Source organism: Biomphalaria glabrata, chromosome 8, assembly GCF_947242115.1.
Source record: "Biomphalaria glabrata chromosome 8, xgBioGlab47.1, whole genome shotgun sequence".
In the NCBI taxonomy this organism is placed as follows: domain Eukaryota; kingdom Metazoa; phylum Mollusca; class Gastropoda; family Planorbidae; genus Biomphalaria; species Biomphalaria glabrata.
Window position 1 is genome coordinate 43,452,119 of NC_074718.1, and position 16,638 is coordinate 43,468,756.

The 16,638-nt window shown below is 38.8% G+C and overlaps 1 protein-coding gene across 14 annotated transcripts in view; it reads left to right on the forward strand.

Annotated features, from left to right (window-relative positions):
- LOC106058415 (CD109 antigen) overlaps nucleotides 1–16,638 on the forward strand; it is a 59,495-nt gene that overhangs the window by 20,937 nt on the left and 21,920 nt on the right. Inside the window, exon 19 of one of the 14 annotated variants that reach the window (XM_056038453.1) lies at nucleotides 61–229. The exons of 8 other annotated variants lie outside the window; for them this stretch is intronic. In XM_056038453.1, the coding sequence (XP_055894428.1) occupies nucleotides 61–229 (169 nt within the window). Of the gene's footprint in view, nucleotides 1–60; nucleotides 230–2,041; nucleotides 2,238–3,277; nucleotides 3,459–6,094; nucleotides 6,282–13,396; nucleotides 13,608–15,891; nucleotides 16,046–16,638 lie in introns of all 14 variants that reach the window. 5 more of the 14 variants (XM_056038449.1, XM_056038451.1, XM_056038450.1 and 2 more) reach the window with 5 other exon arrangements.

Sequence of the window (16,638 nt, forward strand, 5' to 3'; positions counted from 1 at the left end):
AATAATCACTGGATATTTCAAGTCAACGTATCAACATTTACTCCATGCACACACCAACAGGACACCCGTGGTTTTTAGATAGCATTGCTATGTCCGTGAATGGAGTTCACCTACCAGTCCCCACCATGATAGTGGCCCCACAGGATAGTAACGCCCCTGAACTGAAGACGCCCACACGCACACGTACTGTCTTCTCTGAGACTTTCTTCTGGTCGAATATCTCAGTTAGGTAAGTTAAAGCCCTCGCGGTACACGTTCTTCTTCTTCCTCATTCTCAATTTCATGTTGGAGTGTTCAGATGACTAGACCAATATATGAGATGAACTGCGCAGTGGTTTCCAAATCAGGGAGCTCTCCATATAGTTTTCTTTCTATTGGGGGTGTTTTGGCGCCAGTGTCTTGTACGTTCGAACTTCCCGCTTCTTCTAGCTTCTCTTACAACAGACATTTAATTATTTTTTTTTAAATTGGTTCTGGCGGTTTTCTTTTTTTTTTTTTTGCATTGTATCGACTTTCTTACTTTATTATTTTTTTTTAAACAAATCAAACAAGAACATAAAATTGAAATGTTATTAACTTTAGTTTTGGCGGGGCCCCTCAACTCAAGTAAAACAGAAAGAAACTAGAACAGATGCAAAATATAGCCGTAAGAATGATAACAAAGCGAATAATCACATCCAACTTGAAAAACGCCATTAGTACAATCACTTTATGTAGGGACACTTCAGGACAGAAGACTAAAAAGTAAAGCAGCAATATACGAATACATAAACACTGAGCCGCAGCTTACAAACACAGCCTACTTAAATATTTAAAAAGACACAAAGGCGCTAGAGCGGCTAGAAGTTGATATAGACCAGGGGTTCTCAACCTGTGGATCGCGCCCCCCCCCGCTTGGGGTTCGATTGACGATTTGCCAGGGGTCGCCTAAGACCATCGAAAATATGGATTGTTATTGTCTACTCTTCTATCGCTGTATGTGTGTGTTTGGGGGGGGGGGGGGTCGCGGCAGAGTGGGGGATTGTAAAAAGGGGTCACCGAGCTTAAAAGGTTGAAAGATTTGCCAAGGATCGCCTAAGACCATCGAAAATATGGATTGCTATTGTCTACTCTTCTATTGCTGTATGTGTGTGCTTGGGTGGGGGGGGGGAGGGTCGCGGCAGAGTGAGGGATTGTAAAAAGGGGTCACCGAGCTTAAAAGGTTGAGAACCGCTGATATAGACAGACAGCTGTTGATATTAAAGCAGGATGGCCAACATATTTTTTTTATGTATCTGTGTTAAAGGATTAAAAAAAAAAAACACACACTATTGGCTTCTTCCGCATGCTAGGACAAAATCATATAAGTTCTCTTTATTTCTTAGTGTCCTACGAAATCCAATGACTTAGAAAATTTAAGTCTCTCATCAACGTAACACGGGAAGGTCGAGAACAATCATAAGACATGTGCATTAGTTTGTTCAAGTCATTGTTAATGTTCTCGCCGGTGATTGGATACGAAACATTTAATTAGGTCAGCCTTTTATTTTATGTAGGCTATTGTTGTGGGCTAATCTAATCTGACTTCGACTATGTATCAATTATTACTTAACATTAGCCACAGAACATTTCAAGTTGAATATAGTTGATAACAACATTCAGTTCTATAAAATGGATACTTTATTAACCACTGGGAAATCCGTCCAGTCTTCCTAAAACGTCGCTATATCTAATTACGATTCAACTACTATTCGAAACACAACCTACTTCTAACATAACGCCATGTTGGTCTCTTGTTCGCCTAAGTCTACTACGTCATTAGTCTGTCTTACTACGTCATTACTTTTACCGTCGCTAAACACTATACAAAATATATTTAACTAACAAAACTAACCTACTCTCTAAACTAGTACATTCCATATATTTAACTAACAAAACTAACCTACTCTCTAAACTAGTACATTACAGTATTAGCCGTCTTAGCGTCAGCGCACCGGTGCTCTGCTAAGTGAATACATGATCTCCATAGCGAATGCTGATGCATTTCTGTTATTGAACACAGGACATGACTGGCTTCACCTTCTCAATAGCGTAAATGCTATACCCATGTCTTTATCTCTGCTCGGGGCTAGCGTTGGTGCACAAGCGCACAGCGAGGTTGTAACCCCACCTCAAACGAACGCCCCTGAACTGAAGACCCCAACCCGGACACGCACCGCTTTCTCAGAGACTTTCTTGTTCTCGAATTTGACGGTTGGGTAAGTCTATAAATAGAACATGATTCATGATTAGTCCAGAACAAAGTCTTGTCTTGCATTTTCTATGCTTTTTGTTTTTTTTAAATTTTACCTACTCTGTCAATGCATTTCTTAGGTTTCCGGTCATTTCATCCCCGGCCATTTCATCCCCGGCCATTTCATCCCCGGCCATTTCATCTTTGGTTACTTCGTCCCCGGTCAGTTCATCTTTGGTTCCTTCATCCTTGGTCATTTCACTATAAACACTATAATGGAATGTCAAAAATATCGAAAAGCATTCTAAATAGAGTTATTAATATATTAGATGAGTGTTTAAAGGCCAAGCCTTAACAACACAATTACACAATGCCTTAGAAAAAAAGGTTAATTGGGGATGAAATGACCGGGGATGAAGTGACCAAAGCTGAAAAGACAAGGGGTGAAATGACCGGTCACCTTTCTCTAAGTGGGTTAGGTCCTATTTTTAGCTGACACCTCCATCATAGTTAAAAAAAAAAAAAAAGTGGCAGGTGGTCAAAAGTTGGAACTTTGCAGAACACCTTAGTAATAAGAAACTGAAGCAATTGATTTCAAGCTTAAATTTCACACATAGTCTTAGGTCTGGTCTAGTTAAATGTCAGTTTGTCTTTGTTCTGCATCTGAAGGACGTGGCCGTTTCACGTTTTGTTTCTATGGTATAGAACAGCGGTTCTCAACCTTTTATGCTCGGCGACCCCTTTTTATAATCCGCCTATCTGCCGCGACCCCCCCCCCCCCCACACACACACATACGGCAGTAGAAGAATAGACAATAATAATCTATATTTTCGATGATCTTAGGCGACCCCTGGCAAATCGTCAATCGACCCCCAAGGGGGTCGCGACCCACAGGTTGAGAACCCCAGGTATAGAAGAATGTGAACTTAGAAGATTTCTAATGCTAGTGATATACTGTAAGCATATGGTAGTATTTCCATGATTGAATTGTACATATTATGAGAACTGGCACTATAATTGTATGCCGCTGTGGACATCAATTTACTTACTGCATTACAAAACAGGGCACAACTGGCTGTTTGATTTTCGGCCAATAGCAATGTCTCTGACTGGGAGTGTAGTTGTACCACCAACACACACTGAGGTTGTGAAACCACCTCAAACTAACACCCCTGAGCTGAAGACGCCCACTCGTACACGCACGGTCTTCTCGGAGACCTTCTTCTGGTCGAATGTCACGGTTGGGTGAGTCGTTCTAAACTTTTGACCTGTGACCCCCCTAGCGCTTTGACTTCTGTTGGCAGTCACGGTACCTGGCGGTTGAGGTTGTTTCTGCATTGCTGCATCTCCACCTTTCTTACACATGCTCCACACTACCCCCATGCTGCACACTTCTTCGCCCCACCGACACACACATACATACATACATGATTATTTTTGACATGTAATCAAACAACCATTCAAAATAAATACATTTAAAAATGCAGAATTAATTATTTGTCCATAATTTTTTCGTTAGTAATTAGATTTAGATTAAAGAGGCGAAACCAAAAATATTTCCAAATAAAGATTTTTTCCCCTTGCTATGTATTAAAATTTAACCAAAGCCCAACTCATAGACTTATATCATCATTGGTCTCCTTCAGTCGTAGAACGACTATGGTTCATCTCAGAGCACACTTCCTCATATATATATATAAGTGTATGGTCCAACTCCATTTAAACTACTTTCATAAATTTGAAAAACAGAAATGAAACATGAATATGTAGTTTGCTGAATCAACAGAACTCAAAGAATCTCGTTTCAAAATGCATGCCCCCCCCCTCATTTTAATACGATACACTAAAATATAAACAACATAAACGTCCCCACAATCTTCCCATAATTCATCCGTGTTTGATGTTATACACAGGTCTGTCTTATCTTATATAATACAGACGTTACTTAAAAAAAGAAGACGATTACGTCCTGCGCGTCATGCATTCAGTCATGCATATTAACCAACGCCCTAAATTCTGCCAAGTCACTGGTTTTCCTGGCTAGCTCAGGCAACCCATTCCATGCTCTAATAGCGCTCGGGAAAATAGAGCATTTGTATAGATTTGTCCTAGCATATGGAACGAGGAATGTGCCTTTATCTTAGTGTTTTTCTGAAAGAATTGGCTCAACGTGGTTTTGTTTTGTTTCGGAGGTATTGATCATAATCCACATCCATATTATATTTCCTCCTTTAAGGTTTTGCCCATGGTTTGGCCCTAGCATTATCGAAACCAAATAGGCATGGCATGGCCTAAAGTATGCCGATGTGTCTAAAACCCAAAATATCAAGTATCAAAACTATGGCCTGTGTACAAGGACTAGTCGCAAGTAATCAAATCTCTTTAGTAAACACATTCAATACTATGCTGCTTGTAATCAAAGGCGGATTATGAGATGGCGATTGGGGCAACCGCCCCGAGCCTTACGGTGGCCCAACAATTAGGATAGTGTTTTGTCCCCGTCAGCCCATTGAACTAATTAATATTCGTGGCCCTGATATGAGACTCGCTCAGGGCCCCGCGCACACTATCTCTGCTTGTAATGTGTTGGGTTAAAATATGAAATAATTAAACTAGTGAATAGAAATACTTTTATTAAAATGCCTGTATTTAAGACAACCTTGAATATCCAGAATAATCTATATTTGTCAGCCTCGTCTTGTCCTGATCAATTAACAAGTCATACAGAATTAGAATGTTTTAGATATTATTTCTGTGCCGTTGCGCCATTCAAATAATGCTACATCAAATTTGTTGTTACACATGATTCTAGGTGGAATAAATTCTTACATTATGCAAATGACCGTCATGTAAATTGTTACTGCATCCAAATGATGCTACATCCTATACGTTGTTATATAATAATTTAATTTATAGAGCGCTGTCAATAAACCTCTAGGTCTTAATCATAAACTTTAATATATTCTATCTAGACTGGAAACCGGAAACAAATTCTTATTCGCAATTGTTCGATTCACAGACCTATATATATATATATATATAAATTTGTATGTACGTAACTCTTTCTCAAGCTCTAAGGGAAGTCGCCCCAATCAATCTTTTCTGTCTTAGAAAAGAAATGATCTTTAGTTTTCAAAGTTTAAAAATAATGCAAAATCATTTCTCGGATTTTCTTTAGAATGGACTATTAATCGCAGAACTATATATTCACGCTAATTTATCAAACAAAGCCATTTCCTGTTAGTTTCCATTGAGATAATGTTTCAAATAATTCATGTCTGTTGATTTTAATCATCTTACGTACATTTAAATAGATTGATTACCTAGATCTTTCTAGATTTTGTATCTTACAATTGCAAAATAATAATTATGAGACGAGAGTACTCATTTTTTTACATTCAATTACGAGATCTAGATCTAAAAATTAAATTATAAATTACATAGGTTAGGGTTGAAAAAAAACAACAAACAACTTTACTTCTTTTAACTAACTACCTTACAAAACAACGCCTTGTTTCAACTTTTGTAAAAATTTCACGGCATTATTTGTATTGATACAGGATGACCATGTCCAGTCTAGATTTAATATATATAAGTCTATGGTCTTAATGCTCTTCTTGAATGTGGTGAATGATGATGTCTGTCTGAGATCAATGGGAAATGAGTCCGTCTTATCATTTAAATGACGATACATCAAATTGGTGGATTTGGAAGGCTTAACGAATTATATCTTTCCATGTCGGAGAGTTCGATCTTAAGTTTCCTATGAGCAGGAAGTGTTCAAACTGTGTCTTGTAGTCGAGGCTTGCTAAATGCATTAAGCCAATGCTAAAGAGAAAAAAAAATAAAAATAATGTCGACTTCTATTTTACGTACTAAAGGACACATTCCGTCGCATTTTTTCGACGTCATCAAAAACGTGGCCAACGTTGGAGTCAGTCTACTGGGGCCACAAGCTCAAACCAATGTAGTGACCCCGCCCAAAACAAACGAGGCGGAACTGAAGACACCGACCCGAACACGCACTGTCTTCTCAGAAACTTTCCTCTGGTCTGAACTGACCGTTGGGTAAGTTTAGTGGACTTCAACTTTGGAGGAAAAAAATCTTTTTTTTTTCTTAAAATCTTATGTTTCTGGTGTATGTGCATTCATTTATAGTTCCATTTTCCAATAACAACAAAAACAAAAACATCTTTTAGAATTTACTGCTGGTTTTGGACAAGTTTGGAATAGTCTGTTGTCCTTGTGCATGGTGATATTTTTAAAAATATTTCTTCAATATACTAGAAAGATAAGATAAGACATAAGATAAGACTGCTTTATTGATCCTTACGGAAATTTGCTGTGATTACAAGGACTCGTTTCTCATATAAAGACAACACAACAGAATAATACACATAAATACATTTTACAATATGAGCATATTATCAAAATATTATGTTAAATGTTTATGGCCGGTGAAATTTGTATTCAAATAAAACTACATCATTGATCAACTTTGCGTTAAGCAATTTTATAATGTGAATAGCGAGGGCGAACCCAAACGTAGGAATAGCCAGGATCGAAACACCTTGCTATTTCTTGTGTTCTTCTTAGCTAGCGTGGATTGTAGGAGTCCTCTTTACATTCTCGGTACCACTGAAATGCTACAAAATTTATCTGTCAAAGTTACGACATTCGGAAACTTTTCCTGTCAAAAAAAAAATACCTAAAAAGCATAAACACTAATGTAAACAAAAGCTCAACATTTAAAGAAAGTTGTTACAAAAAACATCTAAAAAAGCAGCTTATTTCTTATCCCAATGACCATTCGCCCTCATCCCACTCGTAAATGACCAAAGTAGTTATGACGTATGCTACATTGAGCCTCCTGCCTGTGCCAACTATGTTTACGCCAAAATTGACATTTGATAATGTCGGCCAGGAGATGTCAGCGAGTGAACTTTGCAGAAACTTTTCTCTGGCTTAAAACTTCACTGTTTTACAACTTCACTGGGGTACGATCTACAGTCTACATCTAATTCACATAACGTTTTGGTTTCAGTTTTAAAAAGTATACATTTAAATTAGGTATATCTTTTTTTTTATTATACAAAAAGCTTTGCAATACTGTGAATGGATTTTCCACACAACTTTTCGAGTAATGTTTTTAAAGCTTTTAAAATCGACTTCTGTGATCTGATTAATGGCCATGATAAGCAAATCTTCATTTCCAAATTTAAATCAACCGCTAGCTTTATTATTATTACACTGCAGTTTACGACAGTTATGTGTGGAACTTTATTAGCATTCTCCAATATTAAGTCTGTCTCTAGATCTATCTCCATCGTGGTTTTAGACATTTAATTTGAGACCTTTTTTTTTTCTCATCTCCACCCATTCAACTATTACCACAACATTCCCCGCTATGTGGTTTACGACAATGATATCTAGACCTTTCTTTCCCATCTGCCCTAATTCAGCTATTACTTCAACCTTCCCCACAATGTGGTTTACGACAATGATATCTAGACCTTTCTTTCCCATCTGCCCCAATTCAGCTATTACTTCCACATTTCCCACAATGTGGTTTACGACAATGATATCTAGACCTTTCTTTCCCATCTGCCCCGATTCAGCTATTACTTCCACATTTCCCACAATGTGGTTTACGACAATGATATCTAGACCTTTCTTTCCCATCTGCCCCAATTCAGCTATTACTTCAACCTTCCCCACTATGTGGTTTACAACAATGATATCTAGACCTTTCTTTCCCATCTGCCCCAATTCAGCTATTACTTCAACCTTCCCCACAATTTGGTTTACGACAATGATATCTAGACCTTTCTTTCCCATCTGCCCCAATTCAGCTATTACTTCCACATTCCCCACAATGTGGTTTACGACAATGATATCTAGACCTTTCTTTCCCATCTGCCCCAATTCAGCTATTACTTCAACCTTCCCCACAATGTGGTTTACGACAATGATATCTAGACCTTTCTTTCCCATCTGCCCCAATTCAGCTATTACTTCCACCTTCCCCACAATGTGGTTTACGACAATGATATCTAGACCTTTCTTTCCCATCTGACCCAATTCAGCTATTACTTCAACCTTCCCTACAATGTGGTTTACGACAATGATATCTAGACCTTTCTTTCCCATCTGCCCCAATTCAGCTATTACTTCAACCTTCCCCACAATTTTGGTTTACGACAAAGATATCTAGACCTTTCTTTCCCATCTGACCCAATTCAGCTATTACTTCCACATTTCCCACAATGTGGTTTACGACAAAGATATCTAGACCTTTCTTTCCCATCTGACCCAATTCAGCTATTACTTCAACCTTCCCCACAATTTTGGTTTACGACAAAGATATCTAGACCTTTCTTTCCCATCTGACCCAATTCAGCTATTACTTCAACCTTCACCACAATTTTGGTTTACGACAAAGATATCTAGACCTTTCTTTCCCATCTGACCCAATTCAGCTATTACTTCCACCTTCCCCACAATTTTGGTTTACGACAATGATATCTAGACCTTTCTTTCCCATCTGCCCCAATTCAGCTATTACTTCAACCTTCCCTACAATGTGGTTTACGACAATGATATCTAGACCTTTCTTTCCCATCTGCCCCAATTCAGCTATTACTTCCACATTTCCCACAATTTTGGTTTACGACAATGATATCTAGACCTTTCTTTCCCATCTGTCCCAATTCAGCTATTACTTCCACATTTCCCACAATTTTGGTTTACGACAATGATATCTAGACCTTTCTTTCCCATCTGCCCCAATTCAGCTATTACTTCAACCTTCCCTACAATGTGGTTTACGACAATGATATCTAGACCTTTCTTTCCCATCTGCCCCAATTCAGCTATTACTTCCACCTTCCCCACAATGTGGTTTACGACAATGATATCTAGACCTTTCTTTCCCATCTGCCCCAATTCAGCTATTACTTCCACCTTCCCCACAATGTGGTTTACGACAATGATATCTAGACCTTTCTTTCCCATCTGTCCCAATTCAGCTATTACTTCCACATTTCCCACAATTTTGGTTTACGACAATGATATCTAGACCTTTCTTTCCCATCTGCCCCAATTCAGCTATTACTTCAACCTTCCCTACAATGTGGTTTACGACAATGATATCTAGACCTTTCTTTCCCATCTGCCCCAATTCAGCTATTACTTCCACATTTCCCACAATTTTGGTTTACGACAATGATATCTAGACCTTTCTTTCCCATCTGCCCCAATTCAGCTATTACTTCAACCTTCCCTACAATGTGGTTTACGACAATGATATCTAGACCTTTCTTTCCCATCTGCCCCAATTCAGCTATTACTTAAACCTTCCCCACTATGTGGTTAACGACAATGATATCTAGACCTTTCTTTCCCATCTGCCCCAATTCAGCTATTACTTCAACCTTCCCTACAATGTGGTTAACGACAATGATATCTAGACCTTTCTTTCCCATCTGCCCCAATTCAGCTATTACTTCCACATTTCCCACAATTTTGGTTTACGACAATGATATCTAGACCTTTCTTTCCCATCTGCCCCAATTCAGCTATTACTTCAACCTTCCCCACTATGTGGTTAACGACAATGATATCTAGACCTTTCTTTCCCATCTGACCCAATTCAGCTATTACTTCAACCTTCCCTACAATGTGGTTAACGACAATGATATCTAGACCTTTCTTTCCCATCTGCCCCAATTCAGCTATTACTTCCACATTTCCCACAATTTTGGTTTACGACAATGATATCTAGACCTTTCTTTCCCATCTGCCCCAATTCAGCTATTACTTCAACCTTCCCTACAATGTGGTTTACGACAATGATATCTAGACCTTTCTTTCCCATCTGACCCAATTCAGCTATTACTTCAACCTTCCCTACAATGTGGTTTACGACAATGATATCTAGACCTTTCTTTCCCATCTGCCCCAATTCAGCTATTACTTCAACCTTCCCCACAATTTTGGTTTACGACAAAGATATCTAGACCTTTCTTTCCCATCTGACCCAATTCAGCTATTACTTCAACCTTCCCCACAATGTGGTTTACGACAAAGATATCTAGACCTTTCTTTCCCATCTGACCCAATTCAGCTATTACTTCAACCTTCCCCACAATTTTGGTTTACGACAAAGATATCTAGACCTTTCTTTCCCATCTGACCCAATTCAGCTATTACTTCAACCTTCCCCACAATTTTGGTTTACGACAAAGATATCTAGACCTTTCTTTCCCATCTGACCCAATTCAGCTATTACTTCCACCTTCCCCACAATTTTGGTTTACGACAATGATATCTAGACCTTTCTTTCCCATCTGCCCCAATTCAGCTATTACTTCCACATTTCCCACAATTTTGGTTTACGACAATGATATCTAGACCTTTCTTTCCCATCTGCCCCAATTCAGCTATTACTTCAACCTTCCCTACAATGTGGTTTACGACAATGATATCTAGACCTTTCTTTCCCATCTGCCCCAATTCAGCTATTACTTCCACATTTCCCACAATTTTGGTTTACGACAATGATATCTAGACCTTTCTTTCCCATCTGCCCCAATTCAGCTATTACTTCAACCTTCCCTACAATGTGGTTTACGACAATGATATCTAGACCTTTCTTTCCCATCTGCCCCAATTCAGCTATTACTTAAACCTTCCCCACTATGTGGTTAACGACAATGATATCTAGACCTTTCTTTCCCATCTGCCCCAATTCAGCTATTACTTCAACCTTCCCTACAATGTGGTTAACGACAATGATATCTAGACCTTTCTTTCCCATCTGCCCCAATTCAGCTATTACTTCAACCTTCCCTACAATGTGGTTTACGACAATGATATCTAGACCTTTCTTTCCCATCTGCCCCAATTCAGCTATTACTTCCACATTTCCCACAATTTTGGTTTACGACAATGATATCTAGACCTTTCTTTCCCATCTGCCCCAATTCAGCTATTACTTCAACCTTCCCTACAATGTGGTTTACGACAATGATATCTAGACCTTTCTTTCCCATCTGACCCAATTCAGCTATTACTTCAACCTTCCCCACAATGTGGTTTACGACAATGATATCTAGACCTTTCTTTCCCATCTGCCCCAATTCAGCTATTACTTCAACCTTCCCCACAATTTTGGTTTACGACAAAGATATCTAGACCTTTCTTTCCCATCTGACCCAATTCAGCTATTACTTCAACCTTCCCCACAATTTTGGTTTACGACAAAGATATCTAGACCTTTCTTTCCCATCTGACCCAATTCAGCTATTACTTCAACCTTCCCCACAATGTGGTTTACGACAAAGATATCTAGACCTTTCTTTCCCATCTGACCCAATTCAGCTATTACTTCAACCTTCCCCACAATTTTGGTTTACGACAAAGATATCTAGACCTTTCTTTCCCATCTGACCCAATTCAGCTATTACTTCAACCTTCCCCACAATTTTGGTTTACGACAAAGATATCTAGACCTTTCTTTCCCATCTGACCCAATTCAGCTATTACTTCAACCTTCCCCACAATTTTGGTTTACGACAATGATATCTAGACCTTTCTTTCCCATCTGCCCCAATTCAGCTATTACTTCAACCTTCTCTACAATGTGGTTTACGACAATGATATCTAGACCTTTCTTTCCCATCTGCCCCAATTCAGCTATTACTTCCACATTTCCCACAATTTTGGTTTACGACAATGATATCTAGACCTTTCTTTCCCATCTGCCCCAATTCAGCTATTACTTCAACCTTCCCTACAATGTGGTTTACGACAATGATATCTAGACCTTTCTTTCCCATCTGCCCCAATTCAGCTATTACTTAAACCTTCCCCACTATGTGGTTAACGACAATGATATCTAGACCTTTCTTTCCCATCTGCCCCAATTCAGCTATTACTTCAACCTTCCCTACAATGTGGTTAACGACAATGATATCTAGACCTTTCTTTCCCATCTGCCCCAATTCAGCTATTACTTCCACATTTCCCACAATTTTGGTTTACGACAATGATATCTAGACCTTTCTTTCCCATCTGCCCCAATTCAGCTATTACTTCAACCTTCCCTACAATGTGGTTTACGACAATGATATCTAGACCTTTCTTTCCCATCTGCCCCAATTCAGCTATTACTTCAACCTTCCCCACAATGTGGTTTACGACAATGATATCTAGACCTTTCTTTCCCATCTGACCCAATTCAGCTATTACTTCAACCTTCCCTACAATGTGGTTTACGACAATGATATCTAGACCTTTCTTTCCCATCTGCCCCAATTCAGCTATTACTTCAACCTTCCCTACAATGTGGTTTACGACAATGATATCTAGACCTTTCTTTCCCATCTGCCCCAATTCAGCTATTACTTCCACCTTCCCCACTATGTGGTTTACGACAATGATATCTAGACCTTTCTTTCCCATCTGCCCCAATTCAGCTATTACTTCCACATTTCCCACAATTTTGGTTTACGACAAAGATATCTAGACCTTTCTTTCCCATCTGCCCCAAATTCAGCTATTACTTCCACATTTCCCACAATGTGGTTTACGACAATGATATCTAGACCTTTCTTTCCCATCTGCCCCAAATTCAGCTATTACTTCAACCTTCCCCACAATTTGGTTTACGACAATGATATCTAGACCTTTCTTTCCCATCTGCCCCAATTCAGCTATTACTTCAACATTCCCCACAATTTGGTTTACGACAATGATATCTAGACCTTTCTTTCCCATCTGCCCCGATTCAGCTATTACTTCCACATTTCCCACAATTTGGTTTGCGACAATGATATCTACACCTTTCTTTCCCATCTGCCCCAATTCAGCTATTACTTCCACATTTCCCACAATTTGGTTTGCGACAATGATATCTACACCTTTCTTTCCCATCTGCCCCAATTCAGCTATTACTTCCACATTTCCCACAATTTGGTTTGCGACAATGATATCTACACCTTTCTTTCCCATCTGCCCCGATTCAGCGATTACTTCCACATTTCCCACAATTTGGTTTGCGACAATGATATCTAGACCTTTCTTTCCCATCTGCCCCAATTCAGCTATTACTTCCACATTTCCCACAATTTGGTTTGCGACAATGATATCTACACCTTTCTTTCCCATCTGCCCCAATTCAGCTATTACTTCAACCTTCCCTACAATGTGGTTTACGACAGTGATGTGGACAACTACAATGGTCTACCCATCATGGATGACGCAGCCCACCATGATGAACCAGCAGACGACAGTTGCCCCTGACACGTCCAGTGGCGGAGATAACCTCCAGGCCCCTGTCAGAACACGGGTCAATTTCGCTGAAACATTTCTCTGGGGCGAACTTAAATCCGGGTACTCTCAATTTCGCACTATTCTTTGTGGTATCTCGCTGCTTTTGTCTTTCATTATTTATAAATATATGCTATTTATCAAACGGTCATATCAAATGCTTCAGAATATCGCTTACACTAATGGGCAATCTTTAATAAAATGCTTAGTGGGCTTAAAAAATATTTTTTTCCTCCTTTTATGGATGGTGTACATTTCTTTTAAATCTTACCAAGTTCTTCGACTTTCAAATTAACGCTTTTCTTGGTGGTCTAGAATTAAGTCTCTACAACTAATAGCTTTCTTTGCTTTCCATTCCTGGAGTATATTCTGCGTCAGCTTTTTATTCAAGAACAACTCTACCAGCATCAGTATCGCCAAAGTGTTAGCTTTGTGAGCCCTGCAATAATGAAATGTATACAGTAGCCAAATGTATCAGCACGTTTCATTCATAGACAACACACACACACACTCGGTTGAGCAGAAATATACTTTTTTTTATTGCTTTCTCTCATCATCTTTCCCTCTCTCTCTCTGCCTCTCTCTCTCTCTCTGCTTCTCTCTCTCTCTGTCCCTCTCTCTCTCTCTCTCTCTCTCTCTCTCTCTCTACCTCTCTCTCTCTCTCCTGACTGAACTAATTCGTCAAATGTTGTCCTGAAGTGTCTCTAAATTTAGTGATTTTTACTAATGGTATTTCTCAAATGTGTCCGTAATATAACTGCAGCAGAGTTTATTATAATACTGTATGCTAAGTGAAAAAGTCTTAAGTCTATTATTATATTAGAACTGATACAGAGAGCCTAGTTTAGTGTCGTGTCAATATGCTATCGAGCGAACGCCGTATCAGTTATGAAAAGTAAAAAGCTGTAACCCCACTTGTAATGAGGATTAAACATTTAAAGGCGGTGCCGTGGTGGATGTTTTATAGGTCAGGGTAGGGTATGACGGGAAGGGAAGGGAGATAATAAAGCAGAGCAGCAGAACATTGTTGTTACATTTGTCATTCAATGACATCATGGATCTCATCATGGATACAATCAGACCCTCAATAATAATTAATTACGTCACACAGGTTTCCTACTGGAGAAGTAATAGTTATTTGCAAAAGCCTGGGTAAATTTACGAAAATATAAAAAAAAAAATAAATAAATAATATAATAATAACAATGTGTTCTTGAATGGTCTTATTTATAAGGGTCAATAGCGAGGTACACAATAACACACTATTGCAGGTCTAATATGCGATAAGAACTGTGCCATTTTATGAATTTATATTTCTTTCTTTCTTGTAGTTATTTTTTTTATTCTTGAATCAGTTTTATACTTTTAAACCCAGGTCCACGTTATCTGTGTAAACGAAATAGTGAATCATGTCTGGGTTTTGTTTGGACTCTCAACTTGTTGACACTGACCTCCATAAAATCTGAGTTGGTTTCATTCGAACTCGATGTAGATTTACAAGAGCCGCTTGCAAGTCGTTCTCATTTCGTTGAAGCTTTCTTATGGGAAACTCTCTCCATTGGGTAGCTACAAAACATCGTCCTGCTTAACACAGCGTTCTAAACACACACAAAATGAGCGCATGTTTGCATGCTTAAGTAACGCATAAGCGTTGTTGCTTTTCTGGCCCTAGTTCAGGTTGCCAGATTTTTGTGTGTGTGCTTCTTAACACTGTGCTTAAAAAAACAAACTTATGAACGAAATATTTTAGCATGCGCTTAAAAGGCTATTCAGGAAGTCCAGGAACACTGAAGCTTCCCTCCATCTGACCTTCTGAACAAACTTCTGTCTGGGAAGGAGCCAAGCAGATTTTTTACATCCCTATTGCCGATGGCTCGTATCCCAAGACGTTCGGATTAGTAGCTGAGCACACCTGGGAAACTCCCCCCATTTTCATTCTCTGTACCACATCAGCCATTTAGGCCCCTTGAGGAACGGTGTGTGTATAGTGGCACGCGTTGGGGAGCTTTTTTCCATCCCCGCCAGTGCAATGAACCCGGTCTTTAGGTACCACAACGGGGGTTCTTTTTTTTTCTTCCTAATTGTCTCCTGTGACGACTGTTTCTACCCAAGCGCCACGGTGAGGCTGAGAAACATTGATAGATCTATATATTTTTTATTATGCAAACAATAGGTTCCTCTCCTTCCTTCTTGTAACAAAAAAAACTTGACAAAGAAATGCTTTATAAAAAAAAGTTTTAGGATTCATTTATTTAAAAAAAATTTCTATTGATATTGACTTGTTGATGTTCTAATAGGATACAAATATGCTTTAATTAAAATCGTCACTATTATTTTGAAATCTTAGCTCCCATGATATTTGATATGATGGGTGGAGTTGGTGGCGGTATGATGGACCATTTTGGTGGCGAGCAAATATCTGGACAAAGCGAAATGAAAGAACCTGCCAGAGTCCGAACAAATTTTGTAGAAACCTTTTTGTGGACCTCCCAAAGCATTGGGTATTCCCGATATCTAAACATTATTTTCAAGCTTTTTTTTTTTCCATATTTCCCCCTTTAATCCAAAACCTTTTCACCCTTTTGTACTTTTAATTTTGGTGAAAGATTTACACTTCCAATCCTGCAATTCAATTTGAATGTACATTTTTAAAAAAGAAAAAAGTGAAAACCAAACTGCAGACTGCTTTAAAAAAAAGATTAAATTCCCCCTTTTTTTCGTTTCATTTTGCGAGTTTTATCCATCTCTTTGTTGAAATCGTTTCCACTAAAGTGGAGATATCTGCCCCTTGTTTGAAGAGGTTAGAACAATGTTTACGCAGACTTGGATCTGGATCTCAGTTGCTTATAAATAAACAAAAATCAATTTGATTTGCTCAACTCATATGTCCGGGGGGGGGGGGGGGAGGGGGGGTATATATGATTTAATTTTGGTTGTGTTTACATTCCCGGGACGCTGCCAATGATATTCTTCGCTGCTTATAAGAAAAACTTCTCATTAATTAAACAGTAGGACAAATTTGTACTAATGCTCTTTCTTCCCTAGCGCTATTAGAGCATGGAATGGGTCGCCTGAGCTGGCCAGGAAAACCAGT